This window comes from Chionomys nivalis, chromosome 12, assembly GCF_950005125.1.
Source record: "Chionomys nivalis chromosome 12, mChiNiv1.1, whole genome shotgun sequence".
Lineage (NCBI taxonomy): Eukaryota > Metazoa > Chordata > Mammalia > Rodentia > Cricetidae > Chionomys > Chionomys nivalis.
In genome coordinates, this window is record NC_080097.1 from 48422506 (window position 1) to 48438725 (window position 16220).

The 16220-nt window shown below is 44.7% G+C and overlaps 1 protein-coding gene across 3 annotated transcripts in view; it reads right to left on the reverse strand.

Moving 5' to 3' along the window:
* The window catches only part of Kif13b (kinesin family member 13B), a 148323-nt gene that overhangs the window by 38651 nt on the left and 93452 nt on the right, over positions 1-16220 (reverse strand). For all 3 annotated transcript variants that reach the window (XM_057785908.1, XM_057785907.1, XM_057785909.1), the window contains 9 exons: positions 16042-16191; positions 15598-15726; positions 9870-10040; positions 8935-9092; positions 6832-6964; positions 3356-3502; positions 2758-2787; positions 1068-1167; positions 208-334 (listed from right to left, as the gene is read on the reverse strand). In XM_057785908.1, coding sequence (XP_057641891.1) covers positions 208-334; positions 1068-1167; positions 2758-2787; positions 3356-3502; positions 6832-6964; positions 8935-9092; positions 9870-10040; positions 15598-15726; positions 16042-16191 — 1145 coding nt within the window. The remainder of the gene's footprint in view (positions 1-207; positions 335-1067; positions 1168-2757; positions 2788-3355; positions 3503-6831; positions 6965-8934; positions 9093-9869; positions 10041-15597; positions 15727-16041; positions 16192-16220) is intronic.

The window sequence follows — 16220 nt, forward strand, 5'->3', positions numbered from 1 at the left end:
GAACCATCCATTAAATGCAGCACTGCCAAAAAATAAAATGAGGGAGGGAGAGAGGGAGGGAGGGAAGAAGGGAGGGAGGGAGGGGGAAGGAGGGAAGGAAGGAAGGAAGGAAGGAAGGAAGGAAGGAAGGAAGGAAGGAAGGAAGGAAGGAAGGAAGGAAGGACGGACGGACGGACGTAGGTACCTGGTCACCCCAGGGGACCTTACCATTCTGCTGGTGCCCCTGGAATGCCACTGCCAGCAGAGGGCACCATCACTGCATTTCTCTCCTCTGTGAGTGTCAGCCGCATCTCCAGGAGCTGTGCCTCCCGCTCAGCATCATCCTCGGTTTTGTCTGGAAGAAAGGAATCAGGGTTGGAGCCAGCAATATTCTGTAGATTTATTTATTTAGTTAGTTAGTTAGTTATTTAGTTAGAGAGAGAGAGAGAGAGAGAGAGAGAGAGAGAGAGAGAGAGAGAGTGTGTGTGTGTGTGTGTGTGTGTGTGTGTGTGTGTGTGTGTGTGTGTGTGTGTGTAAAAAGGAGGATTCCCCAGAGGCCAAAAGAGGGTGTCATATCCCCTGGAACATGAATTACAAACAGTTGTGAGCTGCCATCATGTGAAAACTGAGACTGAACCCAGGTCCTCTGCAAGAACAATAAGTGTTCTTAACCACTAAACCATTTCTCATACTGTCTTTCAGTAAACATGATTTCCCAATATCAATGGGAACTTGCAGAGGCTTCTTACAGCTCACAGATCTCTGGTGCAGGTCTGACAGGTTGGTTCAGCTTCTAAGCTGCCAGTTCCTCCAACAAGAAACATCAGCACCTTTCACCCAGTTACTTTCTAAGGGGTATGGATCTTTTGCTACATGTATGTCTGGGCCCCATCCCCAAAAGGAATTACAAGAAGACATCATTACAACCAAATAAATGTTCTTCTGAAAGGCTATACCCCAAGTCAAGGGCAAGCATCCACCCTCACCACCACATTCACAGGGCCCTCAGCTGGTTACAAGAGGGCTATTGATGAGATGCCTTGGCTGCACTGCCACAGGGAGGGAGATGTCCAACTTGTTCTTCCTACCATGTTTACTGACGAGCTTCTGCAGTTGCTGATCCAAGTATTCTTGACGCTTGGTTAATGCATTGAGCCATTTTCTACGTAGCCTCTCTAGATCCCTATCCTGGAAGAAAACAGGGGAAGCCAAACTCAATGCACTATCCAGGCAACATATCCAGCCAGACATTCCCCTGACTAACTTCATTCTCTTAACTCCAAGACTCAAGCAACATGCAACAATTGCCTTTTGTTTTTTTCTTCCTCTTCTTTTCTTGTCTTTAAAAGACAAGGTCTAATGAAACCCAGACTGGCCTGGAACTACACTTCATGTATAGCTAAAGATAACCTTGGACTTCACAAGTCTCTGTTCCCACCTCAGAGTGCTGGGATCACAGGCCTCTGTCACCATGCCCAGCCTAAGCACTCCATGTTTGCCCGGCAAGCACTCTACCACCTGCACTGTGTGCCAGCCCAACATGCAGCACAGAACTCAGATCAGAACTCCTGGAACAGAAAGCATTAGCACACTCTATAGAGTAGGCAGGCCCTGAAGAATTGGTTCTCTTTGTATTTGCTGAGAATGGCATCTACGAGGCTGCCTTGCAGGACAAGATTCACAAACTATAGCTAACAAGCTCCAAACTTCTACTCCTCGGGACAATCAGGAAGAATCCTTCAGGTCTCTATCCACTGCTCCCGTCAGGTCACACTAGACTCCTGAGGACCATAGCACGTAAGTGCTTCTCCTCCTTGAGTTCGGTGGGCGAGTGGGCAGAAGCTGTTATTGACAGACTGAACTCCACCAGTCAACACCTGCCAGCATGCCAACCTGACCTCATTTCCTTTAGTAACATGGTTAGGGGGCTGGTGGTTCAGAGGAATGCTGCAGATGTCGAGTGTCTGGGTTTCACCAGGGCACTTAACCAAATAGCTTATGACATTCCTGTGGACAAGACAGAGAAATGTGCTGTGCATCTACTCTAAGTGGCATCACAGAGGACTCAAATGCCACATCCAGAGAGCAGTGATGAATGGGAGGATGTCTGTTAAAAGAAGACTCCGTGGCAGTACCATACTCTGAGTATAACCCCAGCTGAATGATGAGGTGTTTTTATTTTCTTTTATCAGTGACTTATAGGAAGGCAGACATTTCTATCAAATTAGGATGATGCAAAGCCAGGAGAGTGACTACAGTGGATGACATAATCAGGCTCCGAAGAGCCCGGGCAGTCTTAAACGATGACTAACGAGAAGCATCTTCACAGACACAAACAAAATCTGCCACATTAGGAAAAGAAAAGACAGGGGAAACAACCCCCCCCCCCCCCCGCAAAAAAAGAAACCTAAGAGATAAGTCAAGGAAGTGGGCATTCAGGGTGACCTAGCTTCACACACATAAGACACAGAAATAGGCATACATCCCCGTACCCAACTGTGGGTGACTCAGCTTAAGGGGAGCCTGGCAAGGTATCTGGGAGGTGGTTGTGTAAAGAGCCCAATGCAGATGGCCTGACTAGGAAAAGCTTCTCTCACAGCAGCTTCCTAGTCCTAGCTCGCCAACCCCTCCATGATACCCAGCATTCCACACTTTGTTTGACTTTTGGGAAAAAGCAGAATTGTTTAATTATCAAGTAGCAGTGCGGAGAGATCCTGGCCTGTGTAATTAAGCACTTGAATCAAGCTGATTTGATGAGGACAACAGGTGCTCAATTACCTGGTAGCTGTCCATGTCCTCCTCTTCCTCCTAAAAGAAAACAGCCTATTATGTAGAACCAAAACAATTATTTACCCACAAATCAGGCCTCCATACACAGCACAATCTTCTCCCACAGTTCCAGTCTTCTTGTTTAATTGACACACCACCCTGTGGCCACCCATCCAGCCCCTCTGCAGCCCTCCATTGCCAGGAAGACGGTAAGACCTAACCTTCTGGGGAAAGTGAAGAGGCTCCCCTGACCTTTTCCAAGTCAGTACAATGCTCTCCCCGCTGGGCTTACAACCCCCAACACCAGAGGAAATCAAACACCTGCTGGCAAAGCATCTTTACCAGCCAGTGGGGGGTTCTATAAAGGGGTGGGCCATGGGAGGAAGTTAATCACTGTGAGGTTTGGTGGTTTGCCAGGCTGAAAGGTTTTAACTCTCAGCTCACTACACACCAGAACACATGGTCACAGCCTAGTGCAAGGGCCTCTTGCCAAGGCAGTATCTGAAGAGACACTAATGGCAGAGAAAGGGGCAGGGGTAGCAAGGTCTCAAACACTCTGGTTGGCCGTTTGACTTTCAAAGAGCACAGAGCAGGCACAGAAACTTACATGACTGGTCTCGTGGATCTTAGGGGACCGGAGTGGTCTAACTCTCACACACCCAATGCCAACTGACAATATGCACTCTTCCATCAGTGGTAAAGTCCCTGACTCCTGCACGGACTTCACTTCAACTTGAACTCGTCGAGACTGCCCCTGCAACACAGAGAGATTTGATAACACAAGATCAGCTTCTTGATTTTCAAAGTCTGGTTTAGAGAGACCCCTACAGCCCGATGTAAAGAAATGCAGTTGGTTTTGGAGACATCTATCTCATAACGGTTTCATCTGTCTCATAACTGTTAAATACTAAAGCACAAGTTCAAAACTAGTCAGGAAAATCTATTTTCCTTCAAGCAGATAGAAGACAAAATGAACATACATTTTTATAATTCCTGAGTAATAAGAAACTAGAAGAAAACTTTTGTGTTTTGTTCAATGAAGGATAAGGGCTTGCTGTGCAGCTCGGACCTAATCTGAATTCACGGCAATCCTCTTGGCTTACCTGCCAAGTGCTGGCAAGTGACAGAACACACAGGTAAATGAAAACTCACAAGAAATGGAAACAGTGTCTAATAAAAAAAAAATGTTCGACCAAGCCACTGTAACCTCAGCATTCAGGAGCCAGGCAGGGAGAGCTCTCTGAGTTCACAGCTAGTCTGGGCTACATAGAGTTCTAGGCTATCCAGGCCAGCACAGTCTAGACAGCATTCTGGGGCTCCATAGGGAGGCCATGACCTAAAAAGGAAAAGACAAATTTCCTGATAGGGTAACCTGCTAAGCTAGAAATGACTCCCAATAGAGACCAAGGTTTATGAAATAGGCAGTATCAGCCCTGTGGGATGGTCAAGCTTGTTCTAGGGCTAAGTGACTTCAAACCGTGAGCAACAGGAATTCAGCAGTCAAGCACATGAATAAGTATTCTGGAAGCACCACTAAGAATGAAGTAGCGGAGCCGGGCGGTGGTGGCGCACGCCTTTAATCCCAGCACTCGGGAGGCAGAGGCAGGCGGATCTCTGTGAGTTCGAGACCAGCCTGGTCTACAAGAGCTAGTTCCAGGACAGGAACCAAAGCACAGAGAAACCCTGTCTCGAAAAACCAAAAAAAAAAAAAAAAAAAAAAAAAAAAGAATGAAGTAGCGGATCTCTATTAAAGTGTGAAGCCCCGCACAGTCACTAGGTGACTGTGCAGAGAAATACTTATGACCTAAGTTAAAGTGCAGGGCACCAAAGTCAGCATTCAGTCTGGTGTTAAAAATAAGAATTGCCAAGCCGGGTGGTGGTGGCACACACTTTTAATCCCAGAACTCGAGAGACAGAAGCAGGTAGATCTCTGTGAGTTCAATACCAGACTGGTCTACAAAGTGAGTTCCAGGACAGCCAAGGCTACACAGAGAAATCCTATCTCAAAAACCCTCACTCCCCACTCCAAAAGAAAAGAATTCAGCTGTGTCTCTCCAAGCGCTGCATCTCCACACAGCACAGTGCACACTGCTCTCTCCAGAGCACGGTCTCTCCACAGCGGCATGTCTCTGCATGACACTGTGGCTGAAAAGTCTCTCCTTTGGCTCTAAGTCTCTCACTTATACATGAATGCATCTGAGAATACTCATTTACTTCTACCTTTTAGAACTATCAGAAATTTAAATATTTAAGCAAACATTCTCCTTCCCTCAACCTTTTCTTGTGTTTTTCTTTGAATACTTTAACATTCATCTCTGTAGCAATTCTAATAATATGGGTTTTTAAAGATTTTTTAAATTTATTTATATGTGTGTGTTTGTGAATATATGCCATGTGGCTGTTAAGGCCCTCAGCTCTCCTAGGGCCAGAGGTACAGGTGATTGTGAGCCATGCATCCTGGGTGCTGGGTTCCAAACTTGAATCCACTGGCAGAGTACAAAGTATTCTTTTTTTTTTTTTTTTTTTTTTTTGCGAGTACATGAAATTATACTCAACTTCAGCAATCAAAGAAACACATGAGATAGAACGGCCACTTTAACATTCAAAGGTCTACAGAGGCTGAAGCAGACTGAAGGGAATAAGGGACTCTGGGGGAGGGGTGTTGGTGTAGGAGTTCCTTCTGTTTCTGTGTTGCTTTCACTGGACAATGAATAAAGAAACTGCCTTGGCCTAGTTGATAGAACTTAGGTAGGCAGAGTAGACAGAACTGAATGCTGGGAAGAAGGGCAGAGTGGCAGACGCCATGGATCTCTTGCCTGAGACGGACGCTGGTGAGAATCTTGCCAGTAAGCCACAGTCACATGGCAATACACAGATTAATAGAAATAGGTTAAATTAAGATGTAAAAATTAGCCAATAAGAAGTTAGAGCTAATGGGCCAGGCAGTGTTTAAATGAATACAGTTTCTGTGTGATTATTTTGGGTGTAAGATAGCCAGGCGGCCAGGACAACAAGGAACCTGCTCCTCCTGTTACAGGGTATAAATAAGCACTAAATATGTGGGCATATTCAAGAAACTGTCATAATGAAGACTGTCACTTTTTGCTAACCAAATTATAAATGGAGACCCTCCCTGTCACTGTCAGTCAGCAGCACAGACTGACAGGCCACCAGTAAGTGGTGTCTCTTCCACATCTCTCTCTGCTTATGGACTCAGTCACACACACTTAATACCCGCTACGTGTCAAGCAAGTGGCTCTATACAGCACTGTCCTAACTGACCCCAAACCCACGTTCCAGGTGGAGGAGCTCACAAGTACACAGCTTGGACCTGGCAGGTCAGCCCCTGCACGATCAGTTCCTTCTGCCACTTCGAACAGCTATCCTTGTATTCATGCATCTACAAATATGCTTGGCATGTCTGCCTTATGCCCTACTCTTCAATTCTAAGTTTTTCTTAAAGTTTTTCTTCTCAGTCCACCAAGAGGGCTCACCCAGTGAAAGTGCTTGCTTCAAGCCTGATGACCTAAGTTCAATTCCTAGGACACGAATAGTAGAGAAAACCCACTTCTGCAAATTGTCCTCTGACCTCCACTGTGTCCTGTGGCACACAATCACTCACACACACACACAACGTAATAAAATGTTTTTCAAAAAAGCTTATTTTTTAACCCTTTTAGAAACTATTTTTAAAATATCATAAGAAGCAATAAAAGAAATGTATATAACATAAGAAACAATTTTAATATAAAAATGGGCTTGAAGACAAAAAAAAATTGAAACTAAAAAAGGGCCAGTGAGATGGTTAAGTAAGTAAAGAAGTTCCTGCCATGTCTAACAACCTGAGTTCACACCCCAGGACTATATGGAAAAAGAAGAAAACAATATCTCAAAAGTCCTCTCACTTCCACATGCACAACTACCCACATTCGTTCACAATACATAAATGCCAACAAACTTAAATTTTTCAAAGAAATGGATTGACCATTGTATATTTAATCATCATCAAGAGTTCTGTTCAAAAGAATCCACTGTAAGTCTTCTGGTGTCAAGGAATTTACTATGATGTCACAGTCTTGGTACCTGTCGGAGTTGGAAGATCCCTCCCGTTGGGACATCTTTTGCAGCAATCACTTCCACGGGACAGTATTCACCATTCTCATTCTGTTCCAAGATCTGAACCCAGAATTCCAACTTCCTGGTGACTTCACTCCACCTAGGAGATACATGCAGTCCTTTGAAATACACTTCTTTTGGAAGGGGCAGGGAAATTACACTTCTTTTGGAAGGGGCAGGGTTTCATGTATAGATTGTGCTCAAATATATAGGTATATATTTGATAGATAGTCGAAGGTAACCTTTAACTTCCAATCTTCCTGCCTCCTTCTCCAGAGATTACAGACGTTTGACAACATAGGAATTTATGCAGTACTATGAATCAAACCCAGGGCTTCATCCATGCTGGGTAAGTACCCTACTGACTGAGCCACCTTTGCAGCCCCCAAATCATGCCTCTCTACTTCAATGCAGAGAGCTGAAGATCTTACATTTTACTTAACAGTGAGAATGACCTTAAACAGAGGAGCCCAGGAAAATGATCTTCATGTCAGAAAGGCATGTACAGTACGTATGTAATGGCAAATAGCATGAACAGAAAGTCAAATTCACAGCATCAGATACAGGATGGTTCCTTGGTTTTCTGTTATGGTTTCTGAGGACTGAATCCAGGTGGCCTTCATGTGCTAAGGACGTGCTCTACCACTGAGCTACACCTTAATCACTAGCACTTTTATTTTTCAGAAATTACAATATGGGACTAGAACAATGGCTCAGAGTTCAAACCCACATAAACAGTGGGTGCAGTGGCCCACCAGTAATCCCAGTAAACAGAAGGCACAAACATAGAGCTCTCCAGAGTAAGGTAGACAACTAGGCTAGCTGAACTGCTGAGCTCTGGGTTCAAGAGTAAGACCCTGCCTTGATATATAATGTGGAGAGCAACTGAGGAAAACATGTGACATCAACCTCTGGCCTCTACATGCATGCATACATGTGAACATGAGTGCACGCATGTACATGCATACACACACACACACACACACACACAGAGCACAGGTTATCCGGTTATCCAATGCCTGAAATACTATAGCCAGTATGCAGAAACCAAGCACAGGATGCTCTTCTCATAGGAAGGTGTCATCTGTGACTTGAGAAGGATGTACTCTCAGGTCAGTAAGAAAATGAAGAAGACAAATCTCATCTTCTAATTTAGGAGTTTCTCATCTATAATTAGATGGAAGTAAAAGCACCCCCTCTTTCAGTCCTTCCCTTTTAATTCTTGTATGTCACCAAATGAGCCTACCCTCCTCCCATCACTGATGCCACTCAAAACTGAAAGGGCTGGGGGTGCAGAACTGTACAGTGCTTGCCTAGCATGTGTGAGGCTCTGGGTTTGAACCCCAGCAGCACAAAATCAAACAAACAACAAACACCTATGAGCTGGAGACAGGGTCAACATGACCCTATAGCAGACTGCATCCACCTCTCCATAGCTGGTTAATCAGACAAAACCCACTGTGCTAAGTGACCTTTCTCCTAAACTTCATTCCACTGTTGCTTCTTAAACACCCATGTGCTTTTCCCATCATCCTCTAAAGTGCGCTGCTTTAAGAACATTTTACTGTGAGGCTAAAGCCCTAGAGACAAACCTGGTGATGCGCAGTAAAGGGGACCATTAATTTATAAAACACCAGGAATGCTCAATAGTTCAAATGCTTGCTGCCCAAGCATGAGGACTCACTAGAGTCTAGGGCTCCAGAACACACATAAATGCTGGATGAATCAATGCCTGCCTATAACTCCAGCTCTAAACGTAAAGGCACACAGGGTCCCTGAAGCAAGTGGGTTAGCCAGCTTAGCCCTGCTGGTAAGCTCCAGGTTTGAATGAGGGGCCTTTGAGTAAGGGGAAGAGTAGTTAAGGACAACTTCCTATGCCAATTTTGACTCCCCCACCACCACAGGGCACTAGCACACGCCCATGCCCCCACTCACGCAAATATGTCTACACACATGTACATACCCCACATACACAAGGAAAAGAAAACTAATTTAGAAATAAATGATGGTCATCTCCAGCAATTTTTTAAAACAAGAAATGGGAATCCAATGAACATCACCAAAACTCACCTGTCCCGAAGACTCCTTGTCTTTGCTTGGATGATTCCCAAATCCCACAGGGCTGGGTTTTTCCGAGGATCAGTCATTTTATGCCCATAGACTTCAATGGCCAGTGCCCCATCTGAGAGGTACTCAATGAAGTCTTCTGTGATGTTAACATTGAACTCCTGAAACACAACAGCTCATTGCAGAGCAGCACACACTGGCTTGGTCTTTCGACTACATAAGCCAGGCTTCACACCTTAATGACATCAGGGAGGAAAGACAGAGACAATGGCACACTTTCCTCATAGAACACAATGGTCATTTAACACCAATAACAATGTGCACACAGACTAACACACTTGCTTTCAAATACAGTGTGGATCTGAGGGCAGCTGGAGAGATGGTTCCATGCTTAAGACTGAGTAAGTACTGCTCTTGCGGAGGCCCCACATCTGGTGACTCAACTACCCAGACCCAGGGGATTGATGCCTCGGCCTCTGTGGGTACCTGCGCTCATGTGCACACAGCCACATACTGATTTAAAAAATTAATCTTTTAAAATTAAAAAATATAAATATAGCCATGACTTTAAAGCTTCTCATTTTGAAAAACTAATCTGTAAGCATAGCAAATTATTTTGTTAGCAATATTTTGGGAGCCTGTTTTCATTCTTGTTGGGAGTCAAATGTGGAGTAAATAGCAAAAGCTAGTCCAAACTCTGATGGTCACCAGCCAAAGGCAAAGTGACGGTCACTACTTTGAGTTTATTCTGCCCACAAAAATATCGTCATTAATAATAACTGGTTGGAAAGAGCAGGCAATCAACATGGCAGAACATGTAGTGCCCATCGGGGTAGTCTCTGATCTTGTTAGGCTAATCAACCAAAGATGTAGTATCACTCATTAGCTGTGTTTACACAAATAACTTGGGCACTGTGGTAGACTGGAAAGGAACTCACACTGCAATGATCGAACACAACCATACACTGTGGCTCCTTGCTGGTGGGAGACGAAGAAGTATCCACTTCGGGGGCAACAGTCACTGGCTCCTGCTGATCCCAGAAGTCGTATTTGCAGAACACAAAGTGGCACAGATGTTGCGGCAATCCTGTGGCTTGTAGTATTTTAACCTGAAGGGAAAGAAGACTCCACTGTCTCGACCAGCAAGCTCCCAGGAGTACTTAATTAGGAGATTGGGGTGGGTGTCGTGGTCCTGCTCTGGCTCTGTCACCAAACATGCTCCTACTTTGGACCTATGCCCTTCAGGTTGTTCTGGGACTAGCGTACAGGCCAGCCTGACACAGGGTGATGACAACCAAATGCCAAGATGGGTGCTGGGCAGCACTCAGAAACGGACAGAGCATCTGAATCTTAGCTTGTCAGAATGTAGGATGCCATCATCATCATTCCCAGAGGCCCAGTATTTTATAAGAAAAGCACAAAGGCATTGAGCGCAAGGAACAAAGCACAAAACTGTGTCTGATTCAGTGAGCAGCCAATCTTCAGGGCAGGGGAGGGATTCACTCAATTATCTCAAGTATAAGGAGGAACTGAGCTCTGGAATAGCATGCTACATGCTAAAATAATATTACTTAATTTTTATTTTATTCCTAGTAAAGAACTGCCTTGAGTGTTGCATCTGACCGTCTTGTCTGGAGCAGAGAATGAAGGAGGTAAAAATCATAGAGTTGCTGCTTTCTGCATGGACATTTTTTTGCCCCAATACCTTCCCCAGAGAGTGACAGCAAACACTCAAATGAATCTCTGGATGAGGACCCTGGAATCCATGATTACAAAGGGTGGCCAGAGGCATGGGCCCAATAGGATCAACGCCCCAGAGAAAATTCCTGCACTGGAGTCTTAAAACAAAAAAAAAGCTACTTTTAGTAAATTTTTAACTATACAGATGTGTGTGTTACATGTGGGTATGTGCCTGTGAATGCAGGTTCTTGTGGAGCTCAAACGAGGGTGTCTGAACCCCTTCTGGAGTTACAGAAGACATAAGCTGCCTGGCATGGGTGCTAGGAACTTTCCTTCAGTCCTCTTTATAAGAGAAGCAAGTACTCTTAGCTATGAGTCATCTCCCAGCCCCATTTATCTATATATATTCATACACACATCTGTGTGTCTGTATGTGTGAACATACATGTGTGAACATGATGTATATGCATGTGCCCTCAGAGAGGCCATCAGACCCTTTGGAGCTGGAGTTACAAGCAGTTGTGAGCTGCTTCAAGTGGATGGTGGAAACAGAATTCAGGCTCTGGAAGAGCAGCACACACCCTTAGCCACTGAGCCATCCCTCCAGCTGCTCACTTAGATCTTAAAGAAGCCAAACATTTTTCATACTTTTTGCAACAACATCTAGATTTAAATTCGGAGTTTCTGTGATAGCTTGTGATGGTCTTGAAACCACACAATTATGAAGTAAATTGTAGAATTATTAATTATACTGCATGGTATATGTGATAGCTATGGCTGGTTGTCAACTTGACTGCATCTAGAATTAACTAAAACCCAAATGGCTGAGCATACCTGTGAGGGATTCTTTCTGTCTTCCTTAATTTATTTTTGTTTTATGTGTATTGGTGTTTTTCCTCCATATATCTGCCAGATCCTCTGGAACTGGAGTTATAGACAGTTGTGAGTTGCCTTCGGGATACTTGGAATTGAACTAGGATTCTCTGGATTTTCAGTCCTGGGATTTTTTTCTTAATTAAATCACTCGAAATGGAAAGATCACTTCTGATCTGGATCTTTGAGGTAGGAAACACACCTTTAATCCAGATCTTTTTAGGTGAAAAGATCCACCTTAATTCTGCTGGCAGCCTTTAGAAAGGATGTGGAAGGAAGCTTGTTCTCCTTGCCGGCTTGCTCCCACTCTCCCTATCAAGTCCACTCCCTCACTGACATTACAGCCTACTTCTTTGGAATTCTGCTGTATACTGAAGACCACCTAAGACATCCAGTCTCATGGACTGAACAACTGGATTCTCGGACCTCCCATTCATCGGTAGTCATTGTTGGAATAGCTGAAACACAACCTGCAGGCCATTCTAATAAATCCCCTTTAGATGACAGACAGACAGACAGATTCATTTTATAAGTTCTGTTCCTCTGGAGAACACTATGAACAGGAGGATTTTCACACAATGGAGTTCATCACCAATTACACTGTCTAGCCACTCTCTTTCCCTAAGTTGTCTGATTTACTCCAAATCTAATATATAAATTTAATGAGAATAAATTGTACTGCGTGGTGTAAGTTCTCGTGGCTCAGCAACCTCAACTATAACCATGGCATTCAGGGACTCTGAGGACGCAAAGCAGATTTCCTGTGTAACATGTACAAAACAGGTCAGTCAATAAACAGCGACTTTACTTTATGCAATTCTTCCTGAGATGCCAACGAGCTTGTACTACCCAGGCAGCAAATCTCTGACAGGCTCTGAAAGGCTAATGTGTTTTCTCTCTTCACATTGAACTGACCATCAGTATTCTAGAATACATTTTACAGGAAAATTTTCAAAGTTCTATTCTCTAAATGTTTCAAATGTTTATTACATACCTCAAATGAGGCAATGTGCTGTGGGGCATGATTACAAGGTCTTGGTATTACACAGATCTAAAAGAATCCTTGCCACTTGCTAGCCTGTGTGCTGGTGTAAACTCTTAAGCCTAGCTTTCTCCCGGCAGAGAGGGGAGGATTTATGTCTACCCTGACACGGGTGAGGCCAGCCACACCAATGAAAACAAAGAGATGAGTGACAGCAAGGACAGGCACTGCTGAGCATGCCCCGTACACACAGAATTCCATCTGAAAGCCACTGCATTCCTTCAGAAATGAATCTCAACCTAAGGCTGAAATAAACAAGAAACAAGATCGGATGTGCTAACCTGCCCTCTACAGGAACTTCTGAGAATTAAGATTGCCAGGAATGAAAAGCAACAAGAACGAGGAATAAACGCATGTTCTTCAGAGTATTTTACTGTCTTTATTTATTTATTTATTTTATTTTTTTTAGTTAGCTACAAAAATTGAAATCACCACAAGGTGTCAGGATAGCACTCAACTTTCAGCTCAGCATGAAAGAGCCAAAAAGTATTCTCAGGAATCAATGTTACTTGGGGATTTTAATTTACTGTTTTTGAAAACAGGAATATGGACATACTTTCATTATGGAAAAAAGGAATGCAGATGTCTTGAACGGCCATGGTTTCCCTCGCTCATGGTACCAAAACCACCCCCAGGTTTGACTTTCCACAGGAACTTCACTCACTGTGGCATCTCGCCTTTTACGCAATGGGCTCCCACAGCGAGGGCATGGCCTCTAAGAAGCATGTCCCCTTTAAATGAGCACAGCTTCTTAAAAAGAGGTGGATTCTGACCCGGAAAAGGAAGTGTGTATAGAAGGAGATAAAATGTTTGCCATTCCCAAAAGCTAAAGCTTTTGTCAATGACAGTCAGGCTCCTGTCTGCAGAACTCAAGAGCAAAGTGAAGGGGCTGCCACTACTCAACTCTAGGAACACTGGAGATTTGTTACAAGTAATGAATACCCCATTAAAAGACACATATGTGCCGGGCGGTGGTGGCGCACGCCTTTAATCCCAGCACTTGGGAGGCAGAGACAGGTGGATCTCTGTGAGTTCGAGACCAGCCTGGTCTACAAGAGCTAGTTCCAGGACAGGCTCCAAAACCACAGAGAAACCCTGTCTCAAAAAAAAAAAAAAAAAAAAAGAAAAGAAAAAAGACACATATGTTAAGTCTAAGAGTTCATTATGACGTGAAGACAATTTTAAAAATCCGTAACTTTAACAGAAAACACACCACTCCCTATAATACATACTTGCTTTCCTATTATGTGGCACATTGTGTTTTGTTGCCGACCTACATCTAACGCCTCTGAGTACGCCATGTATGACCATCAACACACAACAAGGCAACATACAGGTTTTACGACAAACAAATTTCAAGGTGAGAAAGAGCACAGAATCTAGAGAGAAGAGAAAGCTGGGCGACACTAACAAAAATGTTTGAGAAGCTGACTATATAGTTTATGATCTTAAGGAATTACTATTTTGATTCTTTTTTTAAGTACCTACTATTTTGGAGACACATACTACTTCCAAATGAACTAAGGTGACTTGGGTGTCTGTCCTAAAGCTACTCCTAATGGAAGTGGCAGCATGAAGTGCATGGTGAGCCATGCTGGGCTGTCAGGGTACTGTGGAGCAGGGAGGGTGGGACTGACCACACTTTCCTTACTACTTTCATGCTCGGTATCTTCCATTAAATCTTAACTCACAGAGATTTACCTGCCCCTGCCTCCTGAGTGCTGGGATTAAAGCCACCACCGCCTGGCATCATTCTCATTATTTTACACTATGAAAGCTGACCTCCCAGAGATGCAGTCACCGTCTGTCATCTCAGAAATGGGCCACGTGGAGTCAGAGCCTACATACCTGTGGTAACCAGGCACGTGACCTCCAGGAAGAGGTTCTGCAGTCAAGTACAAATTAGCAAGAGTGGGGCCATTAGTGAGTTAGGAACTGCCCCCTCCCACTGAAGCAACTCGTGTCTCAGACCACCGCAGGCCTCATGTGAATGGCTGCAGAAAGCAGCCCTGCTCGCGCAACACTCGCTCTCCGCCCACGGCTGTGTGTAACTTACTCCTTCAACAGCTTCAGTTTTAGAAGTATTTACTGAGGAAGAAGGCTGACCTAGGACGAGTTAGGAACAAGAGCCTGACTTACACTTCTTTACAGATCTTTAATCATCTCTTTTAAACACTACAGGTTCTTCTTACTGGTCTTTTGTCATCAAAATCCTGCCAGGATTCTGAGCACTAGCAGCACTGGTCCACTAGGGGGCACTGGAGATTCAGGCAAGGACTGTACTATAAAGGGACTAGGTCACAGATAGTGGGGAGCATGCCATCCTCCATACTATTCACTCACAAAAACACCACAGCACCTGTAGATCTGGTTTTAGCTAACATCTCTCCTGCAGTCTCATTCTCCCAGGATCTCCCTCAGTACCTGCCTCGTGAATTCACAGCTTTCTTGTGTGCCCAGATGGCTGATGCCAGCTCTATCACAGCAATGGATCCATCATACACTAAGAGGCCTCTGCTCATACCCGCAGATTTCTACCACTGGCCAGTGGGAACCTGGCATCTTTACCCTGGTGCCTGACATAGGTCTTCAAGGAAACACTCACAGTGTGCCATGAACAGCACACACAGGGTGATCAGACAGAAAGGGCCTGGAACTGTGGGGCTGGAACGGCACACGCAAAGGCACTGGGTAACCAGGGAGAAGCTGGGAAGGGTGGAGACTGCAGTAGCTGAGGGACAGGCCACAGAGAGGCAAACATCCCCTTCATCAGAACTCAAAAGCTCCACTAATAGAAACTCCTATGGGAATTCTGGGCTGCTCCCACAGAGCAGGACATGCAAGCAGGCTCAGTCACCCTGACGGCTGAGAGAAAGGCCACAGAGAGAAAGTGCTGAAAGTGCTGAGTCAGTCTTCCAGAAGTGTGACAAACAATCCCTAAGATACTGAACGCTAAAAGATTTCTTTGAAGACAGGCATTTACAAGTTATTGGAAGTGAGTTTCTTATGCAAATACCTACAATCTCATAGGTGGTCCCACCTTCCAGACTGGGTCTGGGTCTGAAGCTTACCATGCAGACCAGCCTGTTCTCCTGGGCGTCCTTGTCAGAGCTGACCTCTGCAGCATCCTCTCCTCCTACGATCCTCTCCCCAATGGCCCCGCTGAGTCGCATCACCTCCACATGCAGCCGGCCTGCCACCTGAAGGAAGGAGGCAAAGCAAACACTGGTTTCTGGGCTGAGTTTTCTCCGTGGGACCTGTTACCCTGTTAACCAGAGGGTAACAATGTGTGAAAACCTAACAGGTGATTTTCTAATAGCTGCTGTGCTGTTAGAAATCTAAACAAGATAGGAAAAGTCAACTTGCAGCCCTATGGAAATAGAAGGTATCCACACACAACACTATCACTAGTCAGGACTGGCTAGAAAACAAAGGTATTAATGATAAGTGTCCTGTCACCGCCCACTCCCTGTCCCCTGAACTGCTCTGCAGAATGACCCACAGTGAAAGCCTACCTCTCCCTTCTGGTTGATGATTGGCACAGCATACTGTAACTTCACGTCATAAAACAGGGTCTCCAGGAAGACATTGGCCACACCAATTAGACTGTGATTCTCCTGCTCATCGTAGAATGGGTCAGCACGTTTAAAGTAGGACCGGGTGACCTGAAAGAGATTTCAAACATACAACCTCG